Source organism: Carassius carassius, chromosome 35 (assembly GCF_963082965.1).
Source record: "Carassius carassius chromosome 35, fCarCar2.1, whole genome shotgun sequence".
Classification (NCBI taxonomy): Eukaryota; Metazoa; Chordata; class Actinopteri; order Cypriniformes; family Cyprinidae; genus Carassius; species Carassius carassius.
This window is the reverse complement of record NC_081789.1, coordinates 21,348,146-21,369,077: the sequence shown is the minus strand read 5'-3', so window position 1 is coordinate 21,369,077 and position 20,932 is coordinate 21,348,146. Positions and strand designations below refer to the sequence as shown.

Genomic DNA, 20,932 nt, shown 5'->3' with positions numbered 1-20,932 from the left:
AGATGATAAAAATATCACAATAATCCAAAAGTAATCCATAAATTAACATCTTGTGAAGTGAAGAGCTGAAGGTTTGTAAGCAAATCCATAATTAAAATGTTTGTTACATCAAGCAATGTAACCCATTGCTTGAGTCCTCTATCCATAATATTGCTTTTTCCATTGACAAAAAAAAAAAGTTATCTCGTCTGAATCAGGAGAGAAATATGCACAGGGTGAAAACTCTCCAAAATAGGTTCTTTTTTCACTTTACAAGATGTTATTTGATGGACTGGATTGCTTGTGCATTATTGTGATGTTTTTATCAGATGTTTGGACTCTCACTCTGACGGCACCCATTCACTGCAGAGGACCCACTGGGGAGAGAGTGATGTAACATTACATTTCTCCATACCTGTTCTGATGAAGAAAAATACTCATCTACATCTTCGGCACCCTGATTTTCAGTTCATTTCCATTTTGGGGTGAACTACTCTTTAAAAGAATGAAATACAAGATGAATTCTGACAGGACTGGAAAACAGTATAGATCATCGAAATGACCTGTCGAAACTGTATGCACGAAATGCTATCTTTTAGCTTTTTAGTAAAACAAAATTACTCAGAAACATACTAATTTTAAAGGCATCGGCAGGTGTTGCTGAGCAACTGAGCTCTTGTGTAAAGCAATAATGAATAAGAGAGAGAGAAGACACCATGCCAAGTCACATGGAAAAGAAAATGGTTTGAGCGAGAAAAGATCAAGGAGGGCAAGTGAGATTAATGTGATCGTGAGGTGGTGTGGGAAGCTCAGGTGCTTGGTGGCTCATTAACACTAGACAGTAACACGCACACCTACTCTCAAAAAACACAACAAGCATGTATTCACAAGCGAAATACAGACCAGGAGCACTCAAACTTTGCCTTATTAGTATGTAAGTGTACAAGAGTGAACTGAACAGATAGGAAGACAAGCAGGAGGAGAATTTGTAAGGAACAACACCGTCTCCTGATCATTAGCAAAAGTAAACTGTTTTATAGAGTCCTCTGATAGACTCATGAATAATGCAAGGGAAATATGAAAGGGCAAATTACAATAAGTTTTACATAAACATGCGGAGAAAGATTCAACAAAAGCTCATTTTCAAACACTTGACTTTGTTTTCTCACAGTAGGCTGTATGTGCAAATAAACGCGAGATGAGAATTTCTCCAATTTACCATCCTCAAACAAGACGCTCCGCCAGCGATGAACTCAAATTGTTTGCCGAGCATAATTTGCCCGCGATGAGGATTTGCTGTGTGTGAACAAAATCATCCGACAGCCATTATACCATGTACGGCGGAGAACTTTCATAACTTTGATTTGTATTATTTCGTTAACTAGAGTAACAATAACTTTTCATAAGAGAAATCAGCTCAGGTTATGAGCCTGAAAGCGAATCAACATTCTTGAAATTCTCATTTCTTAACTGCTTTAGTATTTACTTGTATTAGCTTGAATTGGAGGCTGCTGTCTTGCCCAAGCTGCAAACTCTCATGGAAAGCTTTTACTTACTCTACATGAGACAGGAATAGGGTCTAATTATACTGTTGGCTGTATAATTAACTGATGTGACTAACATTAGCAAAAAGTGAGTAAAATGCAGGTGGTTAAAAACTACATTCATCCAAAAAAGAAAGGAAGTAGTAGTTATCTATAACAATATATGACCAGATCTTTAAACAATACCCACTGTGCCATATTGAAATATTATCTTGGCAGTAGGTGTGTTGAGTAACCACCTTTGCCTGAATGAATCTCATTTAGACATCCCTCATGGACATCAGTTCAACAGATGTGGGTGGTTTGGAAGATGTTCGGCATCCATTTTGCATAAATCATTAACACTTTAGGATGCTGTATTTCAGTACATTCTGTCTCTGTCAGAACAGCACTGTACTACTGTTTATTATTATTTATACTGTGTATTATTATCAAACATTTGAGTGTAAACTTGAATTGAAGAATTATTTGTGTATCTGAGTCTTTATAAGCATTTATTTGATAAACATTGTTATATAACAACTTATTTCAATGACTAAAATCTGCTTTGCCCTTTAAAATATGCATTCACTATAATAATGAAGGTGGTAAAATAGAAGGCCACATGATGAATTAAAGTTCCTCGAAATTAACCTTTTCATAAGCCATGACTAATAAACATATGTAGACACTATTCATTGGTACAGACACAAAGCACCAAAGTGACATCACTGAAATAATACAGAAAAAACTATATATATATAATTCCACCTACATAAACTTAAAAAATGTTGTTTAATTTCTGTTTTAAAATTTGAATTAGGCTATAATCAGATTTCCTGTACAGCTGTACAAGCCAAAACTACATTGAAGTTAATTATATATATTGCAACTGTATGTATTTACAAGTACATACTTGTATGTATAAGTCACAAAAATACACAAAACTGCATACAGTTGCTTTAAAGTACTGGGAACAAAATAATAATTTTGATCAAATTTGATGTTTAAAGTTGGTACATTTGGGAACATCCTATTACTGTTCACCACCTTCCAACTTATGCTTAAACCTTCTTTAGCAGCATTTTACTCAAAAAGTACATGTGTTTGTGGGTTAAAGGGTTTTTTTTTTGTTGTTATTCTTAATTATGATTTATTTATAGGTATTTATTTTTACTTTACTGAAACTGTTTGGTTACAGTAGAATGGCATGTGGTGTCCTATTAAATCAAATAACTTACAGTTAAGTAGCATTTTTGCTTTATTTTGCATGTAAATTATTACTGTAAAAATAGTGCATTCAGGGGCACTTCACACAGAAAGCGTTATTCCATCCCACTGCACTACATATCTGTTGTTTTTCCTATGGAATTTGTTCTCAATAGACGTGATTGAGAGCTTCGCTTGAGTCTTGCGTCTTTTGCAAGACACACTGTTCCAAAAAGTGTGACTCAAGTTAAACTTGGCTAAACTAAAAAAGCGCCTTTCTGCTGCTTGCGTTCCGTGAAAATGAACCATTAAAATTTTCTTGAAAATTTTTGATTTCATTCAGTCATATATATATAAAAACAACTTCATTATAATAAGTTTAAACAAAACAGTCTTCCATTTTTTTTATGTGATCACAGACATTTGGAGCCCACTGTAGCCTATGCATCTCAGTAAATTAGAAAGTTGTGGAAAAGTTCATTTATTTCAGTAATTCAACTCAAATTGTGAAACGTGTGTATTAAATAAATTGAATGTACACAGACTGAAGTAGTGCAAGTCTTTGGTTCTTTTAATTGTGATGATTTTGGCTCACATTTAACAAAAACCCACCAATTCAAAAAATCTCAACAAATTTGAATATGGTGACATGCCAATCAGCTAATCAACTCAAAACACCTGCAAAGGTTTCCTGAGCCTTGAAAATGGTCTCTCAGTTTGGTTCACTAAGCTACGCAATCATGGGGAAGACTGCCAGTTGTCCAGAAGACAATCATTGACACCCTTCAAAAGGAGGGTAAGCCACAAACATTCATTGCCATAGAAGCTAGCTGTTCACAGAGTCCTGTATCCAAGCATCTTAACAGAAAGTTAAGTGGAAGGAAAAAGTGTGGAAGAAAAATATGCACAACCAACCAAGAGAACCGCAGCCTTTTGAGGATTGTCAAGCAAAATTGATTCAAGAATCTGAGTGAACTTCACAAGGAATGGACCGAGGCTGGGGTCAAGGCATCAAGAGCCACCACACACAGATGTGTCAAAGAATTTGGCTACAGTTGTCGTATTCCTTTTGTTAAGCCACTCCTGAGGCGGAGAAGAAGCACAGTGGTCCAAAGTTCTCTTTTCAGATGAGAGCAAGTTTTGTATTTCATTTGGAAACCAAGGTCCAAGGTCTGGAGGAAGAGTGGAGAAGCTCATAGCCCAAGTTGATTGAAATCCAGTGATAAGTTTCCACAGTCTGTGATGATTTGGGGTGCAATGTCATCTGCTGGTGTTGGTCCATTTAGTTTTTTAAAAACCAAAGTCACTGCACCCGTTTACCAAGACATTTTGGAGCACTTTATGCTTTCTTCTGCTGACCAGCTTTTGAAGATGCTGATTTCATTTTCCAGCAGGATTTGGCACCTGCCCACACTGCCAAAAGCACCAAAAGTTGGATAAATGACCATGGTGTCTCACCAGACCTGGACCAAGAGGAAAATGATAAACAAGAGAGCAAAAAATGCAGATGAGCTGAAGGCCACTGTCAAAGAAACCTGGGCTTCCATACCACCTCAGCAGTGCCACAAACTGATCACCTCCATGCCACACCGAATTGAGGCAGTAATTAAATTAAAGACTTAAATTACTTCAGTCTGTGTGCATTGTTTCACAATGAAATACTGAACTTTTCCACGACATTCTAATTTATTGAGATGAACCTGTACGTATATGCAATTGCAGGTGGAACTTTATGCGTGCACGTTTGCCCTAAGAACCACAGTCGACTGTGGCAACATGACCATTTCAGCTCACAAAGCAAAGTGTTGCGTGCATTTGGAATTACAGGCTCTATTGACGCTGCAGTGGCCGCATGCACTCGCCAACTTTGCTCAACAAGTTAACGTTTGGAATAATGAAATGATGTCACATCCGCTGTGAATGACTCCTTGGTAGTGTTGGATGCTCTCGCGCGCTGTCTGCTGAATCCTCATGCGCGTGCGGTCGTAACTTTGGACAGCGCGCGCTCAGTATTGGCTGCATGCGGGAGCTCGCGCGGCAGAGCAGCACGGTAATGAATGTGGATCTATCCGCCCTGTTCTGTTCGGGCATCATCTGCCACGCCGAGGACTCGATATTAACGCCAGAAAAGTGTGATAGAGCCGTGACAGCATGATCCTTCTTTTCGGTGCATTAAATCCCCTGCTTTTCCTCATCGTCTTCGGACTGTGCCCATCCATGGTAAGTTGATGTGATGAGTTGCAAGCTAAAATATTTCATGATAATGCATTTCTTGATTTTTCTATCTCTGTGTGAGTATATCTGAAATTAATTAGTTATTATTTTAAATTATAGCAAGGTGCCTTCAAAGATGTAAATCGGTATAGAATTGTTTAACATAATTTCATAGAGTCCTCAACACTGGAGTCCTTAGTATTATGCATCATATAATACATGATATGTACGTGTTGCAAGAAAATAAATCTATTTAATCGGCGGTCCACAGATAATAAACTTTGGTTTATTCAAGCATGAATGAAGCAACATTTGTCTTCCCAGATGTTTTCCAGTTTTGCTAGGAATAAATTAGTGAGTCATAAACAGATAAAGTGACATGCAGCAGATATTTATAAGCACTGGAAATGTGAATTTTGTAGATTATTTTTTACATTGTCACCAGTGTATATTCATAAGATGCATGCTCATGATTTCACCAGCCAGTGAATATAATGGTGTAATGCAAAATTCTGGTCCACTTCCCAGCACAGTAAATAAGCAAAATAACCTGTCACTGTAAAAATGATAGAGGAAGCAATATAAAGTAATATTATTAATTAAATAAAATGTTTAAAAGTATTAATCAAATGGGCTCCACTAAAGTGAATAATTAAAATGAGCAACTGCATCTGTCGTTGCAAAACAACTTCTACTTTAATGAATAGTATTAAAAAAAGTATTAGATTGATTAACTAAGAATATTTTTTGAAAATGATGTATCAGATGATAAGCAAACTGTTTCCTTTGTTGAAAAGCCCAGTGATTGTAATGACAACATCACTCATCACATAACATGACAAAAAATATGCATTGAGTACCTAAAATGTAATGCACAGATGAAACAAGACAAGGTAACAACAAGTGACAAAAAAATCAACTTCAGTGAAAAATATAACTGACAAACAGTTAGAAAACACAACCATAATTATTCATGCCCCAGTGCACCCTGGGAAGGGGACCCATGGGACTGGAAGGAAATGCATATAAATTTAAAATTCCTTATTTGCAGTTGGTTGGATTTACACATATTGAGTCGATTATAGCCTTAACAACAAAAAAAATGCAAATTTTGGTATTAAAACATCAATAAAATGAAAACAAATATAATATTATAATAACTTATAAAATGTAAATACAATATATATATATATATATATATATATATATATATATATATATATATATATATATATATATATATATATATATATAATTTAGTTTGCTAATAGCATTTTCATTAAATTAACAGATTTTTTTAAAGCAGTTTTCTCTTGAAAAAAAATAAAATAAAATCCCCATGACAAGATGTAACAAGTGCTAAAATGAGTGTGGTGATGTGCTTCAGCTGTTTAGTCATAGGTGGACAGGAGCTGTCCACAGTGTCGTGGTGCTGAAGTGAACTAATCACATACAGACATATGTCTGCATGGACTAGACAGTGAATTGCTTTTAGTCGGAACCATTTGTTTAACCAATGAACAGCTTTGCTAGTAGTTCTATGCTGGCTTTTTTACCTCCCTATCGAAATTCTTCATAATGCCAAAAGGTCCATAAATAAACACTCACACAAAAGAAAATTGTAAATCCCCCATAGACCCCAGCAAGAGGGTGTTTGAGCTGTTTGACTATGAAACTGAATGGACGTTAGCGTAATGGGCTTCTAATTTCATTGTTGTTGCTTGTGGGATGAGTGATTCATGATGATTAATTTGATGTGCTGAAATGCGCTTTTTATGGTGACAAATTGCATTACACACCTACGGGATACAGCTTTCTAATGTTGGTGAAGGGATCCATAATAATACAAACCTTCACCTCATTTAGCATCCAGAGTTTAGTTTTATAGCAGGACAGTTTTTGTACGAGTTTGAATGGAAAAGTCAATTCAGTCATGTATTGATCCAATGTCATTATGTTTCTTAATGTGGTGCTGTGAATCAGGGTTATTACAGTTCACAAAAAAATAAAATCATAAGCATTTGCATTCCTTGAAATAAAATAAAATATACAAAAACATTTTATTTCAGTCAGTTTCTAAGAAAAAAAGGCCATTTTCAGTTACTTTAACTTGATAAATTAAAACAACTAAAACAGAAATAATAATTAGTTAAAACTATATTGACATAAAAAATAATATTAATAATAATAAAAATGATAAAACAAAAGATGACAAACTTTAAAATAAAAATGATAAATAAAACTATACTGTCTCTCAATGATAATAGGGGTGGTGTTGGTGCAGTGGATAAGACACATGCCTTTGATGTGAGAGACCCAGGTTCGAATCCACGGTGAGACACCAATGTGTCCCTGAGCAAGACACTTAACCCCTAGTTGCTCCAGAGGCGTGCGACCACTGACATATATAGCAATTGTAAATAGCTTTGGATGAAAGCGTCAGCTCAATGAAAATGGACAATGATAATAAAATAACAGTTGTGAATATCTTTCGCGGTCTGACCCAGAATACACTCAAAATATTGATGTAGCCTATGTGACATTCATAAATGACTTTATGAAATCACAAAAGATATGTTTGCTGACTAAACTTTTCTAATCTGAACATTACGAACAACAATGAATGAATGAAAGTCACCGCATACACGTTTTCATTTAGCATAGCAGAACCGATAACTGTAGTACACACGTATGATGAATGAAATAAACCATCATACATGTACAATAAATAACAAATCTGCTATGCACGAACACTGCCACACCCTCACTAGATTTATTGCTGAGATTTATAAAGATGGCTTATAATGAATGAAAGCCTTTTTTATCTTTCTATGCCTCGCTTGCTTTCAGAAGTGTACTCAGATATGGAGATATAGTCTAGAGGTCAGAGCACAAGAAAGCAAGTGTAAGCAAGCCACAGAAAGGGAGAAAAAAAATTGCAATTTCTATAAAGAGGCAGGCTAAGCATTTAAATTTTCAAACAGGTGTGTTGATACCAGCACTTGATGAAAAGCATAGCAGGGCCAGATACTAGTGAGAACAAAATATTAGAGGACTGTTTTCTCTGCTTTGTATTTAATTATCACAGTATAAATATCAGACATGAACCCCTACATTTACTAGTGTGTGAGCAGCACACACACAAATGTACAACTTTACACATTTTTTCCCCGCCAAACTTTTTCAAATGAACTATTTGAATTTAGTCATAACAGTCACTTTTAAAAACATAACTTCCACTATCAGGACTGAAATGGGAGTCCATTTAAAAGACATGATCATCAGTACCTGAAAGGTCATTGTATATTCTTCCATGCTCTGTAGTGATATATTCTGTTTTTCAAACCTCTCTCTCTCTCTGTCTGGATGGCATGCACGATTTGTTTTCATCAACTTAAATAGAAGTGGACGTGAATGTCGTACTCTGTGTGACTGTAAAAGAATCCATCATTTTATAACTGAAGTGCTTTGTTGAGATACTGCTGATGTCGTAATGTAAGGTACACGTATAACTGCCTTACACTGCATTTATCATAAATGACTCTATTTCAGAAAATACCGCAATGTAAAATAGAAGCAATTTCACTACTGGTTTAGACAGGCTGTCAGTCTGTCCATTAGTGGTGGGGATTTTTCAGTCGCTCTGTATGCGAGTTATATAGTTTTCCCAGTAGGTGGTGACATGTGATCGCCTTTGTGCCTTTAACCAATTTGTGCAAAACAATGCTTAATTCAGGAACGGAAATAGTGGCTGTTTTTATGAGCGAGTCACCATTTATTCAAACCAGTTTATTCAGGAATGAAGCAAGATTGCCTTTGTGTCACTGAATGATACCCTTAACCAATTCATTTAGGAAGAGTAGTGGCCATCTTTATAAGAGATTCAATCGATTTATTCAACTGATTTGTTCAAAATACCAGTTCATTCAGGACTAATAGATGTGACAGTCTTTTTGAAGGAGTCGCCTTTCCCTCAACTGATCCATTCCAACAAAAAAAAAACACCGTTCAGAAACCAAACTATTGGCTGCCTTTATGAACGAGTCACCATTCACTTAATTCATTGAAACTCCAAATTTTTCAGGAACGAACTAAGACTAATGTTTGAATGAAACAAGCAGCCAGCTTTGTAATGAATTTACTCAAAACTGATTCATTCAGGATCAAAACAAGCGGCCATCTTTGTAAGTAAGTCACTGAATCAATAATGTACAGATTTGTTTAAAAACAAATTCATTCAGGAAATAAACTAGTTGCCTTCTTTATGAGTGAGTTATTATTCATTCACCTGATTCTTAAAAAGAACATTCATTCAGAAACGGGGGAAAATAATAATTAATTTGATTCGTTTAACAATAATGATTTAAGTGTGATTTAAGTGTGTGTTGCTTAGGCTTCATTTGTACTATTTTGTTGACAGAGCAAAAAGCTGTAAGTAACTGGCAATTTTGTGTCTATAATATAAGTTATTCGGTATTAACGTCTTGTTAATTGAACAGTTGTATCACAGTAATGTCAAACTCAAACTGAGAAGAGAATGTTTTTTAAGAAATTGAAAATATGTACCAGTGGAAAAAAAGAAAAAGAAGCGGAGGCAGTCAAGGATGGCAGTAGTAAAATCAGTGTGTGCACATGTATGTATGACATGCGATGCCTCTGTCCTCAGCTTATCTTTTTGTCCTCTCAAGTGAATCCTCAAAACCTCCCTAAAGTTTTCCATCCTGTCTTTTCACTATCCCAATTCTTTCTTCCTGTATTGTTTTTGTTTGTTTTTAATCCCTGCTTGTATTTGTGGATTTGTTGAGTGCACAGTTACACGTCTCGCATATCAACTCTCAGACTCGACTGTACAAATTATACATCAAAGCTGGGGAATTGGATCAGTTACAGCGCAAGTGGATTAGAGCGAGAGAATACTGGCATCATTGTGACTGACAGAGACACGCCCACTTTATGATGTCACACGCACTCGGGTCCAGTATTTCCAATAGATAAAAGCAGGTCATTGGCTTTTCAGTCCACCTAAGCAATTTATTTCATTCATCTCCTGAGAAACTGCCGTCTGGGGTAATGGCATGCCTGATTGACTGTTAGAGTCCGCAAAAACTAGCCTTTAACAGTTAGCAAAGCCTTCGCATACTTCATGTAAATGACAACTGTGGGTTTCAGCATTCACACTTTAGCCTTGTTTTTAAAGGTGACCTAAAGGCTACACAAGAAAAAAATATTAAAATGACATTCCTCTGAATTCACTCAGTGGATAAAATCTGTCATATATTCCTGTCTACTGCACAATTAAATAAATAAGTTCAATGATAATTAAAAGGGACAGTTCACAACAAAAAAATCAGTCACTTTCTTGCCCTCATGTCAGTCCAAACCGGTATGACTTAGCCATAGCTTAAAAGTTTTCAAGCTTCAAAAAGCGTGCAACAGCACCATATTTCACTGTGTGAAATATTTAGTCTTCTGAAGTCATACCGTATTATCAGTGTTGGGGAGTAACTAGTTACATGTAACGGCGTTACGTAATTTAATTACAAAATTATTGTAACTGTAATTAGTTACAGTTACTACGAAAAAATGAGTAATTAAATTACAGTTACTTATGAAATTTTTAACGATTACAAAGGGGATTACATTTGAATATTTACACACATCCACATACAGATTTAACTGATTTCTTTCCCAAATTGCACTGACTATTCTGAGACATACCGCCCTAATAATTTCCGGGATGCGGAAACACAGTCTGGTTCGTAGAATCCAGTCATAAAAACGGAATACCTAACGCGGACGGAATATGCCACATTTTGGATGACTAAATCAAAAGTAGGTCAGTACACTTGAATCAAAACATGACATGGACTAGTGTCTGTGAATATTAAGCCCCAAAAATGCAATATATGACTTGCACATTCTGCGTGTCTGTGGAAATCAGGCGCGGACTGGACACCGGGAGAACCGGGACAATTCCCGGTGACCTGGCAGCCGATTTTGCCCCACTATTTAATATCATTATTGTATAATTGCCTGCCGAATGTACTAAAGCGATCATTTGCGAATCCGCCATTTGATAATTAAATCTCTAATAAATCATGAATTGTTAGTCATGACTCGCGCGCTCTCCGCGCCTCCGCCAAACGGTTTGGATCAGACTCAGAGTAATCAATGCGAGAGAGAGAGAGAGAGAGAGAGAGAGAGAGAAAGAGAAAGAGAAAGAGAAAGAGAAAGAGAAAGAGAAAGAGAAAGAGAAAGAGAAAGAGAAAGAAAGAATAGAGTGGACAGCTGGAGCAGAGAAGCAGAACTACTGTTCAGGGTTTCAGGTCAATTTCATCTTTAAAGATGCTTTTTTGTCTTTGTTTTTTTATTTATTTAATCAAGCAGCAGCACGTTGCTCATCAGTCATCACTCAAAATACTATATAAAGGACATCATTATTATCAGTTGTAATGTTATAGTAGGAATTTAGCTGAAAAAAATTCAGATTTTTTTATAGGTTTAGGGGGAGCTACGACAGACAACAACACAACCCTTACGAAATTTAACGTTTTAACATTTAACTATAAATCCAGAGAAAATGGTTACTATTGTTTAACTGTGATAACCAAACATGTACAATTATTTTACAAATGTATTTATTTAAAAATAAATACAAACCCATTTGCAAAAAAAAAAAAAAAATTACTCAAGGTTATTTTACTTTTATATAGGCTAATAAAAGCATGGTTAATTTTTGTAAGGGAAAAATATGGATTATATATAGGATTTTTCTATAAAGATATTGTAGTATTGTAGAGAGTATTGTATTGTAAAGTATAGTTTTGTTCAATCTTGAGTATTAAAGTCATGAGAGAGATGGATAACAGGGCAAAATAAAGAAACTGAAGAGAAAAATGGAAGTGAAGGTGCAGTTCAGGAGAGAACTTTTAATTATTTTGCATGTCCCCAAATTAAAGATTTAAAATAGATAAAAAAATAGTTTTGTCCATGAATTTGTTTGTATGAGTTTGAATTTTCCAGTCTGATTTTTTTCCCAGTCCACCCCTCCTGTAAATTAATGGCAAAGACATGGTTTCATTTACTACACATAGGCCTACTGAAGCTCGCAGTGTTTTCAACCTCTGCTGCCTCAATATAGGAGTACACGAGCACATAAACATAATTTCTAGAACTGCTCTGTGTCACTTCATGTGCATTTTACTTATTTTGAGAAAACTATCATCATATACAAAGAGACAGCAGTTTAAAAGAAACACCAATGTTTCAGGAGTTTATTACACAGAATACGTCACATGCTTATTAGATAACTGTATTTAAGTTGATGTATATGCTTTTATTTATTATTCTTTAATTTTCACAAATTTACAAAAGTAATCAAAAAGTACTCAAAAGTAATTAGTTACATTACTTTAATAAAGTAATTGAAAAAGTTACACTACTATTACATTTTAAACAGGGTAACTTGTAATCTGTAACCTATTACATTTCCAAAGTAACCTTCCCAACACTGCGTATTATTGCTTTGTGCACCAAATAGATGGACATTCACTGAAAATCTTGACATCTGCCCTAGTTTGACTTGGTATTTTCATGACAAGTAGCAATGTCCAATCCATAAACAAATATATTTTTGATTTGGAACTTTTCGATGAAACACCTGATCCAGTTTAATTAAGAATCAAACTAACATATTAAATGATATGGTCATAACATTAATTGTTGGTGAAGATTACAAGTGAATAATAATGGCAAATTGTTATTATTGGTGGTAATATTCATTATGCTAAAAGTAATTAATATTAATAATGATAAAATAATTATCACTTTTATTAGTAGTAGTAGGGATGATAATTTATTAATTCATTATTTATTCAGAAAATAACATGTAAATTCCTGTCTGTATTTTGTCCGGAGCTCATGGACCTCTTCAAAGTACTTTTAATTTGCTTTTATCTGTGCTTTTTTTGAGGCATTGGCAATGTCCCTGTTCTTTTGTAACTGCATGGAAAAGACTATAAAAAACAGTATTCTCTTTCAAGAATAACATATTGTTTTGGAAAGACATCAGGATGAGTGAATGATGACAGAATTGACATTTTTTTGGGTGAACTAGTCTTTTAAAGTGTGTGTGTGTGTGTGTGTGTGTGTGTGTGTGTGTGTGTGTGTGTGTGTGTGTGTGTGTGTGTGTGTGTGTGTGTGTGTGTGTGTGTGTGCAGACGATTGGTCCCAAGGAAGGATGGCAGGTGTATAGTTCGGCACAGGATGCTGACGGACGCTGTATCTGCACTGTGGTCGCACCGGAACAAAACCTCTGCTCCAGGGATGCCAAGAGCAGACAGCTCCGACAGCTGCTGGAAAAGGTCTCATGCATAAACACACACATTTTACTGCGCTTCTTTATTCTTCTGATAAATATATCATATATATCACAATCACACTGTATACTGGATAAAATATTTGTAGTATATATATATTTTACCATTCAAAAGCTTATTTTTTAAAGAAAAAGCAAAAAATAAAAAGCATTACATTTATCAAGTGAGAGTAAATACTTTTACATTGATAAAAAAAAATCTAGGCTATTTCAAATAAATGCTGTTTTTTTAACTTTCTGTTTATTAAAGAATCCTGAAAAATATGTATCATGGTTTCCACAAAACTACTAAGCAGCACAAATTTTTCCAACATTGATAATAATAAATGTTTATTGAGCAGTAAATCAGCATATTAGAAGGATTTCTGAAGGATCAATGAAGACTAGATTAATAGTGCTGAAAATTTAGCTTTGACAAGAATAAATTACATTATATAACGTATTACAAAAGATAGTTCTTTTAAATTGTAATATTTTAAATTATTACTGTTTTACTGTATTTTTGATCAAATAAATGCAGCCTTGTTGAGCAAAAGATATTTCTTACTGACTGAAGAACTTTTGAACAGTATAGTGCATATGACACAATGAATCGAACTTACAAATCGAATGCGTTATTTACAACTGAATACTTAAGATGTTTAATGTTATTAGAATATTTGTCTTTGTCTTCTCATACTCATGAAAGGGTGAAAAAATTAGCCTACTGGGACGGTCAACCAGATTTACTAACAGCTTGCGCCAGCGCAATACATCTTTTGGCATTAAAATAGTACTGTCTATTTACTATTTACTATTTAAATAGTAAATAGTAATAGTACTATTTAACACCCCCAAAAAAGCAGGCAGTAATTTGAGCTTCTCCTTGTAGATTATCCTGGTCATTATGGAAATGATCTGGCTGCATCTGTGTTCTTTAAAGTGTGCATTGAAAGTAAATCACCCACAGAATTTTCCGCTCCCAACGGCGCTTTTATGGAATTGAGCTCTAACGCTATTTTCCCCTGTTTGGTAAATCTGGCCCTTAATGGCCTAAAAAAAACAACAGTTAAAATCATTATATTTACACTGTTTCTTAGTTTTATATTGCTAGCACATGCATTGCAAAAATAATTTGAATATTCAAAATATCGCAAAGCCTAGTAAAAGCACAGGATTTTTTCTCATGAAGCATTTCTTGGGTTCTAAACACACACAGGGCATCATTTGTCTAGTATATATTGTGTGGACAACTAATGTACTGTTTTGCCTCAGGGACACATTTCAGGAGCTACTATAGCCTGCCACTAATACTGACATAAACACACACACACACTTGCACACAAGTAAAAAAGAAAAGAAAAAAGAAAAACTGTGCTTAGTTACTTCAACTGTGTTCGCAAGAGGTTGATTATATGCAGGTCATTAATACCTGATTTTATGATAAATGATACATGCTGCAATCCAGCGGGAGCCTGACTGCCGTTAATATTGATATGTACATTTTTTAACGCCTCCATTTCCCCTAAAGCCTGAAAAGAAAGTCGGGGCCCATAGAGGATGCATTTCATTCATGATTCATGGATTTCCACTTTTCTCGCGCTCCTGTCAAGGTAATCAGACCGTTTGATGGAGACAAACACAATGAGATTGGAGCGACTGTTTCGGGTTTTTTATCAGCCCCTTTTTAAAGATTCATTAATTGTAGTCAGTTTATCTATAACTTATGCAAAGAAATGTGTTTTTGGAAAATGGTTCCCATTATGTCTTACGCAGACCTGCTGAGGTGGAATGGATAGATCACAAAATAATAAATTTAACGACTCACCCTCATGACGCCCAAATAATGTATTGTTTTTCATAAAAATGGTGACCAGTTGCTGTCAAGGATCAAAACAAACAAAATAGTAAATTAATTTAAAATGTCTATGGACAATTGTTTACTGGTACAAAAGTGCAAATATCATGAATTAATTTACATCTACAATTCAGTTAAAATATTTGGGGACAGTACAATATAGGTGTCTTACAGTATGTTCACCAAGGCTGCATTTATTTAATCAAAAATACAATAAAAACATTTGAATTGTGAAATATTATTACAATTTAAAATACTTTTAAAATGATTCCTGTGATGGCAAAGCTGGATTTTCAGCATCATTGCTCCAGTCTTCAGTGTCACATGATCCTTCAGAAATCATTCTAATACTGATTTGCTGTTCAATAAACATTGCTTATTATTAGCAATGTTGAAATTGTTTATGCTGTTTATTTCTAGTTTTGTCTAACTTCCTGACTTGTGGTTTTGTGATGCAGGTGCAGAATATGTCACAATCAATTGAAGTCCTGAATCTGCGCACGCAGCGTGATTTCCAGTATGTCATGAAAATGGAAAATCAAATGAAAGGGTTACGGACCAAGTTCCGGCAAATTGAAGAGGACAGGAAAACTATAATGGCTAGAAACTTTAAGGTATGCTTTTATTAGGTTACAAAAGACCAGCTGCTGGAAATGCAAACATCAGCATTAGCCATAAATATTGCATGTGTTATGTCAAATGGTGAAATATATGTATAATAGAATTACACTATAACTACATAATGGAATGCGTTTTACGGCTAAACATAGTTTATTGGGAGCAATGTGTGAAGCGTAACAACATCTGTGTGGGTGTGTGTCTACAGGAGCTGAAAGATCGCATGGATGAACTCCAGCCATTGATTCCTGTGCTAGAGCAGTACAAAACAGATGCTAAGCTGATCTCTCAGTTCAAAGAGGAAATCAGGAATCTGTCTGCCGTGCTGACGGGCATCCAGGAGGAGCTGGGAGCTTATGACTATGAGCAGCTCTATCAGAGAGTGCTCAGCCTGGACAGTCGGCTAAGAAACTGCATGAGCAAACTCAGTAAGTAATCCACAGCTATGCACAGTTAAAGCAGTTTTTGTGAAATTTTAAAGGGACCATATTCTACTAGTTTTATTTCATTTTGAAAGAACATTTAAAGATACATTGGTATATCTTTAATATATCAATTAATGGCCAACAAGCCTAATTTGGATTCAGGCTCACCTGCTCCAAAGAGGGGTATTAACATCTAGCTCATTTAAAAACAGTTAGATGAAGGTGGAGGTGAAGCAATGTAAATAAAATGTTGGGTTTGAACTTTAGTTGGACTTTTTAACATGACAGGCAATATTTAAAATGCTACATTCATGGCAGATAGGATGCTCAAAAAAAAGATGAGATGTGATGAAATATGGCTGTAGTGACAGTGCTTCAAAACTATTACAATTTATTTCACATTTAGCTGACCAAAGGTACTGTAAAAGCAGTAATATTGTGAAATATTATTATAATTGAATCTATAACTGTTTTCTTTAAGAGGTCATTTACTCATGTGATGGCAAAACTGAATTATTAGCAACCATTACTGCAGTCTTTAGAGTCACATGATCCTTCTGAAATCATTCTAATATGCTGATTTGCTGCTTAAGAACAATTTCCTATTTTTATAAACCTTGAAAACAGCTGCTCAATATTTTAAGGGTTGTTTAGTGTCTTAGTGATCAATTTAATGCATCTTTACAGAATCATTTTACAAAAATCATACTGTCACCAAAATTTAAACACCTCTGGATGTAAAAATCTTTTTCTTTTTCCAACATCCTGTTTTTCCTTTTCCCTCCCCTTGATTTATAGCGCAGTGTATACTACATTGATAAGCAAAAAAGTACATTAAAGTACAGCCTGCAAAATAAAGACACAAAGTGATGGCTCAGTTAAAAAAAAAAAAAAAAAATATCCTGCTCAAAGCAAATTACAAAAATCACAGATTTACCTCCAACCTCTGTTCTTCTGTATTGGTGGTTTATTTCTTTGCAATTAAATAACAATGTGTTTTCAGCGGTCCTCAAATAACACCTGTGATTCTGAAGATGAAGTGCTAAAAAGCCTTATAGTATTAATAAGTTGGCTAGTAGGCAAATTCAACAGATGTTCCAATATGTAATTAATATCTGCTAATTGCATCCTTGTGTTGAGGGTTGGATGCACTAAGCTAGTACATAATTAAGAGTTGCCGTTGTTTTCCACACATGCACTGAAAGCAACAGTCTTTACAATGCATGAAATTGCTTCCACGAAAACAGCCGTTTGAAAAATAGAAGATGATTATATTTAAATAAAGAATATTCTTTTTTTTCCAGCATGTGGGAAATTAATGAAAATCGCCGGCCCTGTGACTATAAAGACATCTGGAACGCGGTTTGGCGCATGGATGACTGACCCTCTTGCATCTCCAAGAAATAACCGGGTGAGTTCTGAAGTGGGCGGCACTACGTTCTTCAGTCTAATGAATGTTCTGCCATATACCTGATTAATCTTCTTCCTCCCCAGGATTACTTACACCTGCTTTCCATCAGGGGTAAACATAATTTATTGAGCTGCTCATCTACATACTTTTAATCTCACTCTTTTATATTCCCAAAGGTTTGGTATATGGACACCTACACCAACAGCAAGGTGGTTCGAGAGTACAAAAGCATCGCAGACTTCATCTCCGGCCTGGAATCAAGAACCTATTACCTTCCCTTTAAATGGGCTGGAACCAACCATGTTGTCTACAATGGCTCTCTATACTATAACAAGGAGCAGAGCAACATCATTGTCAAATACAGCTTTGAGACCGGACGGGTTCTCGCCCAACGTGCTTTGGAGTACGCCGGCTTCCACAACGTCTACCCCTACACCTGGGGAGGCTTCTCGGACATCGACCTGATGGCGGACGAGCTGGGTTTGTGGGCTGTATATGCCACCAACCAGAATGCAGGAAACATTGTGATTTCTCAGTTAGAACCGCAGACGCTAGAAGTTCTCCAGACGTGGAACACGGAATACTCCAAAAGGAACGCAGGCGAGTCCTTCATGATCTGCGGCACGCTCTACATCACCAATTCCCACCTGACCGGAGCCAAGGTGTATTATTCGTACAACACAAAGACCTCGACGTATGAGTACATGGACATCCCGTTCCACAACCAGTACTTTCACATCTCCATGCTCGACTACAATGCCCGAGAACGGGCGCTTTATGCCTGGAACAATGGACATCAGGTCCTTTTCAATGTCACGCTTTTTCATGTCATCAAAACCGAAGATGATTCCTAATGGACTTAAAGGATAAAAGAAAGAAGGACAATTCAGTTTGAATTTCTGCTGTTATTTTCTATTCGTTCTTTTCCCCAAATTAATGAGATATATTGACTTTACTTCACCATAGATTGCAGTTTGAGTCAAGAATCGTCTCGTCGTGACTGATGACACATGAAAACTTGATGATGCAATGCCATTACAAACAGAACGTTTTGAAGCTCTTTTATTCATCTGCTCATGACCGCTCTGAAAGTTGGGCCTTACTTGCAATATTTCACAACGTGAGCCACAGATGGATTGCTCTACTGCATGAATGTCTGACTCTTTCGCATTTGTTATCCGTTCCGTGGTCTTTCTATATACCAGAAATTCCATTTTCTTATATAGTGGTGTGTTTTTGGCGACTCTGATTTCTCCAGACTCTCCTGGTAATCTAATGTTGTGTCAAGTTTAGTTGTACAAACTGTAGAGCCCTGAACATGAACCTATGTAAACGACTGTAACATTGATTGTCAATGTGAGAGGAAACATTTTATATTAAATCTAGAACAAAACAATAAATCAGCTGGAATGAAGCCACAAATCTACATCCATAAATGTAAACAACAGAACAGAAAAGGTCCATGTGTGACACAGAGCAATTTCGTCAGGATTCGGTCTGGGTTATAATGAGGTCATTTGCTGATGATTGTGACAAGCCCGACTGCAGTTGCATTCACATTCATTTATGGGCAGCCATTCTTACTTGATGACTTTGAATGCTGTCCTTTGGCATTTTCAATCAAGATCAAGGGCACAGAAGCTGGGAGGGGATGATTCCAACTCCTCTCGGCAATTTCCTCTCCCTTCATGTCTGTGTCAAGCCTCCCTGTCTGCTAGGGCACTGGAAATTTAAATGCACTTTTACCGCCATCAATTCAGTGTTGGGAATAGATCACCCACAGGGATTTTTTACTGCTGTTTCCTCTCGTCACATACAGTGCATCTCTTATGAATATTTCTTGCAACATAGTCTTGTAACATATCTGCTAGCAGAAAGTTTAAAGGGGTCATATGATGTGATTTCAATTTTTCCTTTCTCTTTGGACTGTTACAAGCTATTGGTGCATGACGAAGATCTGTAAAGTTGCAAAGACTAAAGTCTCAAATCCAAAGAGATATTCTATATAAAAGTTAAGACTCTGCCACGCGCCCCTAAAAAGGTTCGTTTAAACACACCCCCACATCCCTACGTCACGATGTGGGAAGATTTGCAAAACACCGCCCAAATGTTCACGCAAAGGAAGAAGGCGACCATTTTATTCTCACAGTTGCTGACCATGCCATTTCGTAGAGAAGCTGTGTGTTTTATTGTGAAAGTGAAACTACTTTGTTTGGCCTTCCAAAAGAGCAAATAAATGAAATAAAAATAAAATAAAAAGCATGGCCTTTGTCATGCTTAGAGCTGATCCGTGCTGGTCGCAGTGGAAATACATCAACTTTGTGCTATGGATTGCCGGATTGGCTTTCACTGTGGACGAAGCAGAGTCCAGCCCTGGGTCACAACCCCCGGTTGCTCCTTCGTCAAATCCGCAGGACGTTACTTGTTATAGCCACCCACTCACTCAAGCCGAAGGCTGTTCCTCACTCAAGCCTCCGGCATTCCTTACTCTTTGCTTCTATCTATTCCTTTAGATATATTTAGACCCATTTTACCCCTTTTTCTGTAACCTACTGGAAAAAAAAAACTTGCTTGTGGAAGAATCACGAATATGAATCCCATGAGATATTCAAAAAGAGATTCAAAATGTCCACTACTATTTTATAGTATTATTAAGCAATATTCATATTCAAGCATTTAGTTAGCCTTACTTGGGATTTCATTTTTGCAAGCTTTTTCAGACAACAAATCTGCAGAAAATTGTAGTCACATGAAAATTATTCTGATCTCTCCAAAGCCACAAATAGTTTGAATAAAAATCAATAGCACAGAATTCCCACAATCTTTTGATGAAATGCAATCACATTTTAAATCTATACTCCATCCAAGTAATTGGTTCAAGCTATCTCTCCACTAACTAAAAAGAAATGAAGGCTGAGTTTAAAAAGAAAAATAATGCCGCAAGGGAGTATGCATGATAAAAGGAACAAACTTCTGACTTTTCAGTGACTTTCAGAAAGCGTTCTTATTTTATTGAGTTTTCTTGCACAGATTAGGAACACTGGGTCAATTATATAATGAAAAGAAAAAAAACTTAACACCAATCTGGCTTTCGCTCTTTTCCTGAAAGACATCTGTCTGCGACACTGATCTAAGACATCTGTCTAGCTTGAGCTGATAACATCTGTCCTTAATGCTGAACTGGCTTTCGTCTTATTCAGAAAGATCATTACTTATGTGATTATGCAAATGAATTTGAATATGGCACGGCTGCTGCAGCGTGAGTCTTGAGTGTCAGATCTTCACTATAAAGACATAAACTTCTTGAAGTGCTGCTGTTTCTCAAGGGAGTTTCTTTTC

The 20,932-nt window shown here is 35.9% G+C and overlaps 1 protein-coding gene across 1 annotated transcript; it reads left to right on the top strand.

The window, feature by feature from the left end:
- Positions 1-4,627: 4,627 nt before the first annotated feature.
- Positions 4,628-19,007, top strand: LOC132115755 (noelin-3-like). The gene is made up of 6 exons (XM_059524165.1): positions 4,628-4,931; positions 13,145-13,288; positions 15,598-15,753; positions 15,966-16,185; positions 17,487-17,593; positions 17,770-19,007. The coding sequence occupies exons 1-6, from the start codon at positions 4,863-4,865 to the stop codon at positions 18,445-18,447; spliced, it is 1,374 nt and encodes a 457-aa protein (XP_059380148.1). The 5' UTR covers positions 4,628-4,862; the 3' UTR covers positions 18,448-19,007.
- Positions 19,008-20,932: the final 1,925 nt, after the last annotated feature.